Source organism: Pterocles gutturalis, unplaced genomic scaffold, assembly GCF_000699245.1.
Source record: "Pterocles gutturalis isolate BGI_N339 unplaced genomic scaffold, ASM69924v1 scaffold28636, whole genome shotgun sequence".
Taxonomy (NCBI): Eukaryota; Metazoa; Chordata; class Aves; order Pterocliformes; family Pteroclidae; genus Pterocles; species Pterocles gutturalis.
This window is the reverse complement of record NW_010106355.1, coordinates 7,699-19,759: the sequence shown is the minus strand read 5'-3', so window position 1 is coordinate 19,759 and position 12,061 is coordinate 7,699. Positions and strand designations below refer to the sequence as shown.

The following is a 12,061-nucleotide window of genomic DNA, read 5'->3' as shown; positions in this document are numbered from 1 at the left end:
ATGATAGGATTGAGGTGATTCGGGGAGAGTTGTAGGCATCACTGCCTTGATGCTCTGCTTTTTGAAGATTGACAGAAATGAGGAAAATATACCCGAGGAAAGGCATAAAAATCTACATGGGCGTATTTGTGCCGAAATGCACAAATGTTCACAGTGACTTTCCCAGGGCGGAGTTTTTCCCCATAATGTGTCCCTCTGCCGTTGAAACAAACAAGCAAAGGATCACTGCTGCATGGGCAAAACTAACTGTCCTGTGGCTTTCTGGGAGGTGACTCTTCCTCTCCCTTGCGAGCATTCTCCCCCAGCCACTAGTGCCCTCCTCATGGTACAGCTAACGTGTCCCTGTGTCCCCAGCACCCTCCATCCCCACCATCAAGGCTGAGGACTGCACAGTGTGTTGGGACACAGCCACCGTCCGCTGGTGTGCCAGCTCATTGCCAGCGGAGTCCTTCACCCTGGAGTACTGCCGACAGCACTCGCCAGAAGGAGAGGGTCTCAGGTCAGTGCCATGGTCACAAGTGTTGCTCGGTCGGATTAGACAGCTGCTAATGAGCGTCCCCCAGACTGCGGGTCATTACGCAAGAGATTATTCTGCCTTCAACGGTGCAAAGAAGAAATCTGCTTCTATGTGCTGAGGAATTTACAGGACAGACACTAATCTATGAGATTAGGCTGAGACATAAAAATACTTCTTTTTTATTCTGCTTAACTGGTTAGTCTGCTTCATTTGGGGCCAAAACCCTGGAGATATCGCACTGTCTGCAGCCAAACAGAAGTTGCAGGGCTGTGCTGGCCAGGGCAGCAGTCGCTGCCCCACAGCTGCCACAGTCTAGGGGAGGGCAGGGCAGCTGAGCTCCATGGGACAGAGTGTCAGTGAGGAGCCCGGCCCAGTTTGCTCTCTGCTTTGTGGTGAACAAGACAGGAGCCGGCTTGGGGCATAGCAGGGGTGATATGGGTGTCCTGGTAATACTGGTGACGCATCTGCACTGTCTGGATGTATGGGCAGATCCTTCCCAAAGCACAGCTGAGCTCAGTGCTGCCCAGCTGTGCAGGCATGCCACAGAGGTCAAAGAGCAGCTTCGAAATTGGGGGTGGTGTCTGCTTATGCCAGACCCTCTCTGGTTTCCCCTATGCTAAGTCTGTGCTGCATAGAGGAGAGGGTGAGGAGGGACAGAGGCTCCACTGAGCTGTGAAACCATGCACTGTGTTGAAACGCAGGGAAAATTATGTGGTGCTCTGTATGTCATTGGGGCTTGGGGGTTTTGCATGTTTGTTTGGGTTTTGTTTTTTTTTTTTTTAAAATGACAACCATATTCCAGCAAAATACAGTTGCAAAACTCTGACAAGCTTTTGGAGGGGTAGGGGGGGGCACTTGCCATCTGGGACCCTGTGGAAGAGCCTTAGCCCACCTGAATTTGTCTTCTTCACCTCCCAAGAAGCCTGGGTAGGCTCTTCACCTGGGGGCTAGTTCACTTGGACTTCATGGAGATGTGGCAGAGAGGGCAGAGCTCTACCCCCAGTCAGAATTATTTAAGTGGACTGAAGTATTAACAGGTTTCTAGTAGACAAGTGCGACAGTTAAATTGTGTGCACCTTGCTCCTTACAAAAGTACGCTAAAAATTGAAATAAAAACTTCTGTGGGGTTGGGAGAACTTTTTTTCACACAGTACCACCATGCTGCATTAATGCAATCAGGGAGAGGTCTTGCCCAGCTCTCCTGCCTCTTGGAGGGCATCCTCGACCTGCTCAGTTTCATACATATGTCGTGAGGCCATCAGGTCCCATCAACCTGACAAAGTTGCTGTTGGTCAGGGATAATGTTGCTGCTCCCAAAACCTGTGCTGTGTGTTTGCCCTGGAGTTTCTTTGCTGTTAACTGGAATTGCCTCTTTTTCTCAAAACTGAAACAGAAAGTGTGCTGGTTTCTGCAATCTGTGAGTGAGGTGTTGATAACACCAAGCAGTTCGCTTGTGTGGTGATAACTGTCGCAAAAGGTGCTGGAACTGACCCATTCCCCTTCTCAAGTGACCTTGTGCAAAATCTATCATGTTTATAAATATAATGAGTGACATTTGACTTTTTGGCCTTCCTGTGGGCAAAAGGTGGCCTTTTAATGTAACAAGTATGAGAAATTCCCACAGGACAAAATAATGAATTTTCTCAGAATTACTGTAGTTTAAATTTCTTTATTAAAAGAAGGGGGTCTGACCTCTTTTTACAGTGTCAAACACCATCTCTCACCACTTATTTTCCCTCAGAGCAGTGCCCCTTTTTCCCTCTGAGGTTAACCTGAAAAGCTTCTGTAATGGCACAAGATGTTTCAGTGCTGGAGAATTTTTTTTAAGATTTCTATTTAATTTTTTTTTGTATAAAGCCAAGGAAAAAAGAACCCACTGGTAGATGGAGAATACTGCCTGTATTGCTCTCATCCAAGGCCCCCAAGGTGCAAGTTAGGACTAGAAGTCAATTCCGTATGTAGCTTATATCAGCTAAGAAGAATATCAGCTTATATCAGTAAGAAGCTGCCTTCTGGAAGTACCTGTAGGGAGCTTAGAGTTCCTATGTCAAGTACCTATAGCAGGTGGAATAAAACTGTGTTTTTATGCACACTTAGCATTGGGGCCTGGGAATGCTGTAGTTTCTTCTGATTGCTTTCCTTGAAAGCTTGGAGTTCGTTCTTCACAGGTTTCCTGAGCAACACTCATCTTGGGGACCTGCCAAATGTGGACCCCTTTGACAGACAGCCTGTACCTCTTGTTCTTGCAGCAGCCCAGAAGCTGGACCATTTCCCAGTCCCTGGGTGGGAGTTCAAACACATTCCTCAGCAACCCTGGAAAGTTCATACAGCTGATGTCGGGGGCATAGTGTGAAAGGAGAGACCGGGGAAGGATATCCTAGGGAAGTCTTGGAGAAAGCAGCGTGGTCCCATCCCACAAGGTTGCTTTCACAGATGTTGCTCCATGAGCTTACCCAAGGCAAGGGACACCACCAAGGTGGTAGGCAGGGAGAGGTGCGCCCATCAAATTGCTGGTGAAGAGTGTGGAGCCACTGGTCTGGGCTGGCCCCTGGTAGCCTTCAGTGTATCACAGAATCACAGGATGGTTGAGCATTAATTAATGGAAGGGGCCTTTGGAGGTCCTCTGGTGCAACACTTCTGCTCAAGCAGGGCCGCCTGGAGACAGTTGCCCTGGAGGTCCTTGAAGCAGTCCTGGAGCAGTCCCAACTCCCCAGGGAAAGAATTTGAATCACATCTGGAAATAAATCCTCATTAAAAGTTTCCTTCTAAATATGCTAAAAAAAAATCTCTGTTTTCCCCTCTGGGTTCTCTTTCCTTCCCAGTTTGCCACCTGAGGGATATGGTTTCAAATAAAACCATCTTAAATCTTCTGCAGCGAGCCCCTGGCTGCTACTGTGGTTTTGGAGCACCTTCCTGGGTTGATTCTTTTTCCAGAATCTCTATGAGGCTTTGAAATGTGTTTCTGTCAGTTTCCAGAGCTCTGCTGTTTTCTCGCCGTTCAGCCTCTTTGTGTTGAGAAGTCAATGGAGCTGTGGGTGGAAGATGGAAAATGGTGAGAAATGCAGTCCAGGGATTAGGTGTGTGGGCTGTTCAGATGAAAACCATGTATCACATAATGAGAAATCTTTAAGACTCAGGGAGGCAGAAATTTGTACAGTATGTGGTGAGTTGGTAAAAGTGGAAGTGACTGAGTGTCATCCTCTCCGCCAATGTGAGACCAGCGCTGCTAGTGACCAAAATTTTCTGTCTACTTATAGAACAGGTCTAATACTGGAAAAAGGAGAGGAAGTCACATTGCCCACATGACTGTCCTGCCAGCTCAGGAAACAAGGTGTGGAAAATAGAGAATCTTCCTCCCCTCTGGCTGTGCTGCACTTGCTGTCTCAGACAGCAGCGAGGACCATTGCAGGTGGTGCTTTGGTGATCTAACACCAAAACAGCAGGAGCTGGGACAGAGGAGAGGAAAGGAAGTATGTGGCACAGCTGGGAGCAAGCTCAGAGCTATTCGTTCTTTATTTTTATCTTCAATAGCTTTTTTTACCCTCCTGGTTCACCCCTTCTGTGTGCTTCTACACATATCTTGAGAAGCTTGCATACTTTCAGCTCTAGCTCCACATTGGTGGTACCAGCACAGGTCTGGAGCTGCTGTTTCAGTGGGATCTTGGGGGTGGAAATGACAATTACGGCACTGAGGGTGTTCTGAATCACTGCGAGGCATATTATTTGCTGGATTCATGCAATATTAAAAAATAGCTTCTAGATGTTGTTTCCCTGAAATAAATGAGGATGCTTATTGGAGGATACATGCATCAAAACACAGCATAAGGTTTCCCTAAAACCAGGGAAATCAAAAATCTAACAGACAACTGCTACTATAATATTCCCTGGCAATTTAAAGGTGAAGAAACACGTAACTCCTTTCTGTTCTGCTTTGAATAGGATGTACCTGAAATTTGGAGGCTGAATTTTGAGACTTAAGATTCATCTTATAAAGAGGGGGATTAAGAGGAGATACTTAAACAACTTCAGTTGTTTCTTGAATGTCTATGCACTGAATTTTGCATCATGATATCAAGACGTTGTGGGGACAGTGCAACTATAATAACATTTAGGCTAAAGGCCAGGATGCTTCGTGCTTTGATAATAACGTTATTACTTTTCCAATCATGTATAAAGTGAGCAGGTGTATTTAAAGTAGAAAATAGCTGACATTTAAAATGTTGTAGGTGGATTTCTCTTTCTTTCATGACCAAAATTACACAGTTCAATACTTAAAGTGAGTTTGAGGAAGATCTAGCTGCAATGCTTGTTACAATAACTCGGAAATGAAACAGGCTTCCCCCAACACAGTCAGGATGCATTTTCCCTTTCCTTTTTCTGTGAATGACCTGTATGCTGTAAGCTAAGCAGTAATCATACCTTCTTGTCATCCTTGTTTTTTTTATCACTGATTGCAGGGTCAACTTAAAGCATGACAAACTACAGTGATTGCTGGGGAGCCCTCAGTATTCACTTTCCCCATTCACCAGATCCTCTAGACAGAAGGAGAGGCAATGGCAAGACCTATTTCATCTTTGCATGTAACCTCTTGTGAGCTTGGACCTGGCTCAGAGTTTTGCAAATGAAATTCCTTCTTGTTACCATATTCTGTTTCATTAGTTGGCAGCAGCAGGACTGTTTTTTAAGCCTTAATCATAGTTTAGATTGATGGGCTCTTATTCTTAGACAGCTTAAAGCTGGCTAAAATAGATTACTAAGCAGAGAATGCTATTAGAAAATCTGGTCACTGTTTTACTGACCACATCTGCTTAAAGTCCAGACTTTTCTGCCTCACTATTACAACCAAATAGAGGCATGGTATTGCTCTCAGATTTAAACATGCAACCAAATTCTGATTTGGAATTTCAGATTTGAAAGAGACTCAAGTCTGAACCTGATAGATGACCCTATTCTGCAATTGGCTGGACCCAAAATCTTCTCTGAATATCTAGGCTCTGGGATCCAAACTCCAGAATATGAATACCTCAGGTCTACTCATTACACCAGAATGTTCCTGTCTACTTGGATTTAGAAACAATTTAATGTTTTATTAACTAATCATCAGCTAAATAGCACATAGTGAAAGAAAATATCTCCTATTTTTTTTTTGAAGGATAGTGACTTACATGGCATTTTCCAGAAGGCAGAAGGAGCCATATAGAGGGCATCACTGTGCTTAAGACATGTTGATCTACATGTTGCCACAAACAGCTTCTGACAAATAGTTTAGTGAATCCTCCCTTCATCTTACTTGTAAATATTTTGTCAAAACTTCTTTCTGGTGGCCTGTACTTCAGATTCACATCAAAGATATCAGGCTGGTGCTTTCAAGGAACAGATTGTCTAGGAAGCATGGACAAATTTCTTCAAAGCTTAGTTGCCCACTTCATTTCCCCTACCCCTGCTTCCATCCCAGTTTTCCTTTCTGTCACTCCCTTTATATTTGCCTGCTTGCTCAGTTCCCATCTTGTATTTTTTTTTGACTCATCTTTTTTTTTTCTCTTGTCCCCTATACTCAGACAAGCCTTTTTCCTATTTCAAGTCTAAAGAGCTCAGGTTCTCATCGGGCAACTTACCAGGTTGCACCTCTTCCCTGAACATTTCAGTCAGAACCAACCAGCCTGCCAAAGTCCCAGTGCCTTGCTGGAGTGCTCTCGTGGTCAGGGCTTTGGTTAGTTATGGGGGTGAAGCAAACCGTGTGACTACTACTGTGTTTGGGCAACCCACTTCTGTTTACTGCATCAGTTCCAACATTAATGTAACACGTTCCCCCAAAGGCAGAGTGGCCCTGCACTGATCACGCAAGAGCCCCACACTTTCTGAAATTCTTTCACATTGAAAAAAACAGATCACAGGATCACCTAGTGCTTTTTTCTCAAAGCTTTCAATAACTTTTAATGACAGCTGTCAGTGCAAAATACCTGTTACAGACAGATGATGCACCAGTCTTTCCCCAGGATGCCATCCACAGAGACACAGAGCTCTATGTGGTGTTAGCAGGAATTTGGTGTGTGAAGGGCTGTGGGATTTTACCTTTATGTGATAAATGCAGCAGAGGCAAACATGAAAAATCCTGATGGATGAGCATGGATTATTCCTCAGCTTGTACTGCTCTCTGCTGGGACATACATGTAAAAACAGTCACTACAAATGAGTAGCAACCATCTGATCCAACTGCTAACTTGCCTGCCTTGCCTCCTCTGGGATCACAGTTAATTAGTGCTGGAAAAGGTAATTTGTTTAATCTAGCTTCCCATAGAGACATGACCTGCAGGATGGAGACTGTCCTGGGCTCCACTCTCAAAACCTGAGGTGGAAGGCAAAATGTCTTGCATGCTCTCCAAAGGCACGTTTCCTGTTTGTGAATTTAAATACTTGCCTTGAAGATTCCCATAAGTATTTCTGGGAGGAAATTATCTACGTTATACAGATAAACAGTCTTAATCTGCAGGCATAAAATGCAATGGGTATATACTGTCTGGATTTGCCATTATCATATGAGGCAAAAATGAGGAAAACCAGGATACAGTGTAAGAGAATTTGTTAAGCCAATCTTTCATACTCCTGACAATATAGAAAATAAAATTGGTGTACTTCTAGCCATCCAAATTACTTTCACTGGCATTTCAAAGTGCCTGTGAAGCAGATTGAGTGGGTGCTGACTCTTGCTTTCTGGCAGTGTGACAAGACATCAGCAGCTGAGGATGCGAGGGCTGAAGCCTTTGAGGCACCACAGAGGGGAGACTCAAAACAGGGCACTGTGCAAAGGCAGTTCCCCTGCTGCTGGTTCTTGCAAAACCAGCCTGTTAGACTGCATGGTACCGTGAGGGACACAGAGCCAAGACTTTGTTGATGAACAATTTGTGAGCAAGGAGTTCATAATAAGAAGTGCATGGTTTTTGTGCAGTCTCAGATAAGAGTATCCATTCTTTTGGATCTGGAGCATGTACCCAGACAGTGCAAACACATGTGTGTTCATTGCCATGCAATTAATTGAAAGAGTTTTTTTTTTTCTTCAGAAGCTTGTTCATTTTGTAAAGCAGACTTTTCACAGGAGGCAGTTGAGAATTTGATTCCATGCTCCTTGCATTTTATTTGATGAGTTACGCTGGAAAATGAACATGAAGTGAGCATTACACCAAATGACTGCACTGAGTGAGAAGGTGGTACAGGAAGAACGGCCTGAAAATTTGTCAAAGTAAGGAGGATCCCTCAAGTAAAATGCCAAAGCTCCTACATAATCCAGTTGTTTCTGAAAACACTGTTTGCCTTTCCAATTTGCAGTTTCTCTACTGTGCCTGTTGTTTTGGTAGTAAACAATACTGTTAGGTGGCTTAGATGTTCACATAAATTAGTTTTTACTGGTTTGGGTATCTGCATACATTTTAATGTTTGAAAATCTTCAAAATTTGCAGATCTTTTGCTGGTATAAAGAAATCTGAACTGAAAGTATCCCTGGAGCCCAATGTGAACTATTTCTTCTACTTGAGGGCTGTCAACCCATTTGGGACAAGTGAACAAAGTGAAGCAGCTCTCATCTCAACTAAAGGTAGATCACCATTTTCTGATGTTGAAACAATGGGACGGAGGGGCAAAGCAGCCAAAGATGGCATTTTCCTCTGGAAATCATACCCAAAATTTCCGATAAGGGAGTGAGCAAGTTATTGAGATAAAAGGGACTGTATTTTACCTGCTTAAAGTTAGCACAGTCAGGGACTGCTTCACTTCAAGTTTGTATATTTGTGTCAGCGTAAAACTGATGTGACCTCAGAAGCAAAAACATTGAATTCACCAGAGATAGAAAATTATTAAATATTCTTCAGGGATCTCAGTTTGCTTGAGTTTGGCAGAGTGCATTCTGACAAAAGATGCCCTGATCTTAAAAAACCCCTCACAAATAAAACCTTACGGAGTTCGGCTTTCAGGTGTGAGGAAGCATGTAAGGCAGTTTTAAAATGTAATGGATGATTGAACTTTAAGGTTTCCAGATAAATAGTGTTAAGTCATATATAGTTCTTCCAAACCAGCCTCAAAATTCAAATTTGCTATTTTGAAAAAACAATTGGTTGAAAATTATTCAACCTTCTTAAATGCTGAAGACTTATCACCTAGCTACTTTTCTGAACATTAGACTGCCATCGCAACGGGACACAGCTTGGAAGACTTTTTGCATTCGCACCCGATTTTCTGTCACTCCTACCTGCCAGCAGACACAACTTTATCCAGCTAAGATGGCAGTAATTGTTGCTTTACATTTTATGATTCATCTCATGTTAATATTGCCAGCCTCTCAGAACTGCTGTTTTTTGTCATGAATTTTACCAGGAACTCGATTTCGCCTACTAAGCGACACAGCTCATCCCGCTTTGCAAATCTCCTCCAATGCAACGGTGATCCATCTTCCTGAGAAAACCAAATTCACTGGGTGAGTAGCAGCATGATGAGCATGACCACTCTACAGTGTTCAGGATGGGTCCCTCGCTCTTATTTTGGCCTGTAGGTAGCTTTCACATGACACTAACTAGTTTCATGGAAGAACTGAATTGTTTCAGTCACGCAGCCCATGGACTTTGTGTGACTGGCTCCCCTTTCAAGCACTGCATTATCTTAATAAAGCCAGTAGCATCATTGACGTAGGTGCTGGGAAGAGTTCAGTGTTGCACTCTGGAACAGCCAGAAAGTCAAAGGCAGTGGTACCTACTGGGACTGCTAGCTTTGCCTCAGTCCGTGGTCACTGCTTAATCCTTCAGAGCACTTCAGTCTCAAAGCAATTTGTTGCTGCCCTGAGAAGGCCAGATTTGTGGGATTATTTTTTAATATATTCTGGCTAGAAGTAATCCATCTTCCATACTTTGCTTCTCTACTGAGGGCATTATTGGTAATGTTTTCCAAAGCATCTGTGGCTTTGGAGAACTAGGAGGTGCTCCTGGGATATGTGTAGAACACTTGTACCAGGCTACTTCCATCCATTGCAAACTTTGTTTATTTTTTTTTTTTACATACTGATGTCAGTCCCATCACAAGCACAGATCTACTTGTATAAGTTGTGCCGTACTGATTTGGTTTCTTAAAAGGTAAGGTATTGCAGGTTTAAGCACTTTTTTTTACTGTTACAGCTGAACGCACACAAGATGTTTGTCAGTGTGTCTACTTAACAGCCATACTTTCTAGTTTGAACAGGCCTTCTAAATTTGAGGTACATTTTTTGCCTCCAGAGTCACTTTTTCTACCTTTTGCTAGCTTCATATAATTTTGAGTAAGGTTGCATGGTTTTCAATACTTAAGATGAGTCCATCTCAGAAATGACTCTCTGTGACAACATTCAAATCTTTGATAAAACGCTGCACTTAGAAAAACAGAGTGCAATTCTTTAGTAGTTTTAGATGCTGCAGCATGATGTGACTGCAAGAAATATCACAATATGGTTGCTTTACCACCACACTCACTTCACTGCACGTCTCTTCCACAAACAGGTTTCCTTCAGTCCTGGGTGAGCTGCTGCCAGCTCGGGGATGTCATTACTGGGAAATTGTTGTCTCTGCCTGCAGAAGCTACAGGATTGGGATTTGCTACGAGACAATACCATGGAGCAATGTCCTGGGGCTGAGTGATACCTCCTGGTGCATGCGGTGCTGTCCTACACAAACCAGGTAAAGCTGGGTCAGTCTAGTTGCTTGGAAAGTTACTTGTCTTTCATGTAAATAAAGCTAGCCAGCTTCAAGAATCACAAGAGCAGAAAGGATCCATCTGCTTTCTTTCTGTAAATTTGAGCAATAAGAAAAACACAACTACAAAGGAGCTTTAGACCTCCTCTTAATTAAAAAAAAATCCTATAAAGCACCTTAAAAACCAAAATTAATCTCAAACAGACCAGGTTACTGCCCTTCACCCAGCCAATGAATAAAACTAATTTGCCGCTGCCTTGTCATTCCAGGCTCATATACTGAACTGCTTCATTACACCCGAGCAAGTGTATTTCTTTTCATAAATGCAGTCTTTTTAGAATCTGTTTCCATCTGCAGCAGATATCAAGCCTCTCTAGGGAATGCCTTCTCCTGCCTTGTTGTTTAGAGTGATAGTCACCCACCTGCCACTGTGGCAGGACTGCAGGGTGCTTCAGCAGGCCAATGCCAGGCTGCTTGGAGGTTTGTAAAGCATAACCCTGTTAATGGTGTAAAGGTGCTCTTGATCTAAACAAGTGTGCTTTTTTCAGTGTGAAATCCTGTAGATGTGTGAACATAATGAAATATCTGAGATGAAAAGGGTTTTGCCAAAGCAGAGCTCATGCTTAAATCCCTACAAAGACATGAAATGAGAAAGATACAGATGAATATGATTACAGCAAGTCTGCTTTATCCTGAGAGTTCAAAGATGCCAAGTGAAACGGCACACCAGGCAGGGCTTTGAAGCAATGCCACATTTGCTTTGTCTATGCACTGAGCTAAATGCTGTTGCCTCATGATATGCTGCTGTACATGGCCACCTGTTAAAGGTGGGGATTAAGCCATAGGTTATTTCTGGTAAATCGCTATGAGGAGGCTCACTGTATTCTGGTTTCCATTCTCCCACAGCTTTCTTTACAGATTTTTTCACACTGGTGTGATGAGTGATGTCCACGTGACAGAACACCTGTCCAGGATAGGCATCCTGTTAGATTACAGTGGCGGCAGACTGTTGTTCTTCAATGCAGAGAGAGGACTGGTGCTGTTCACCATCAGGCACAAATTCACTGATGCTGCTCACCCGGCTTTTGCCCTGGAGAAGGCTGGAGAGCTTACTCTGCACACAGGAATGGAGCTGCCAGAGTTTGTGAAGCACAGCTAAGCCCCTGCTTCACGGTCTCAGGAAAACTGACAGTTACAGTGTCAAGGGAGAGGGAGGGGAAGAGGGATGCCATAGAGGGACGTCTAGTCTTCACTGATGAATGCTATGCACACAGCTCTCCCCCACATCATCAGTAATAGTAGTTAGTGCTCAGCCACATAATCACCCTGAGCCTGGAGAGAAAATCTACTCCTTCAGATGGAACGTGCACCTATAGATATACACAGCCATACTTTTGACGGGAAAAATAAGTTTTGTTAGATATGAACATTAAGAGGGGAGGGAAATGTACTTTCTCTGTGAAAGTAATGATAGTGCTAGCTGTCTTTTTAAAGTTGATGATGTGTCTGTGTATGAAATAAATGCATTTCTCACTGCAATACATGAAAGCCATAATTTCGTCATTTACCAGAAGAGTCAAATCCTGAGTCCAAGATGATATGTTAGAAAAATGTGCAAAAATTTCAACAACTGAAACATTCTGCAGGTTAATATATCTTGTGTTATTGTTTGCCAACTCTCTTCTTTAAATGCACAAATTAAGAAAACTTGGAAACTTAAATATCTGCCTGTTTGCAAAATGAGTCCCAGACTAGTCTTCAGTCATGTAAAGTTTGAGTATACAACAGCTACCTAACTGGCTCACAGCAGACTATCAGACAGCTACCTGACTGTGTCACT

General features: G+C 43.3%; 1 protein-coding gene across 1 annotated transcript in view; it reads left to right on the top strand.

Moving 5' to 3' along the window:
• Positions 1 to 11,759, top strand: part of CMYA5 (cardiomyopathy associated 5) — a gene marked incomplete at its 5' end in the record, with an annotated part of 40,832 nt that extends 29,073 nt beyond the window's left edge. Inside the window, 5 exon segments of the mRNA XM_010087758.1 lie at positions 355 to 499; positions 7,972 to 8,105; positions 8,882 to 8,981; positions 10,030 to 10,206; positions 11,128 to 11,759. Coding sequence (XP_010086060.1) covers positions 355 to 499; positions 7,972 to 8,105; positions 8,882 to 8,981; positions 10,030 to 10,206; positions 11,128 to 11,380 — 809 coding nt within the window.
• Positions 11,760 to 12,061: the final 302 nt, after the last annotated feature.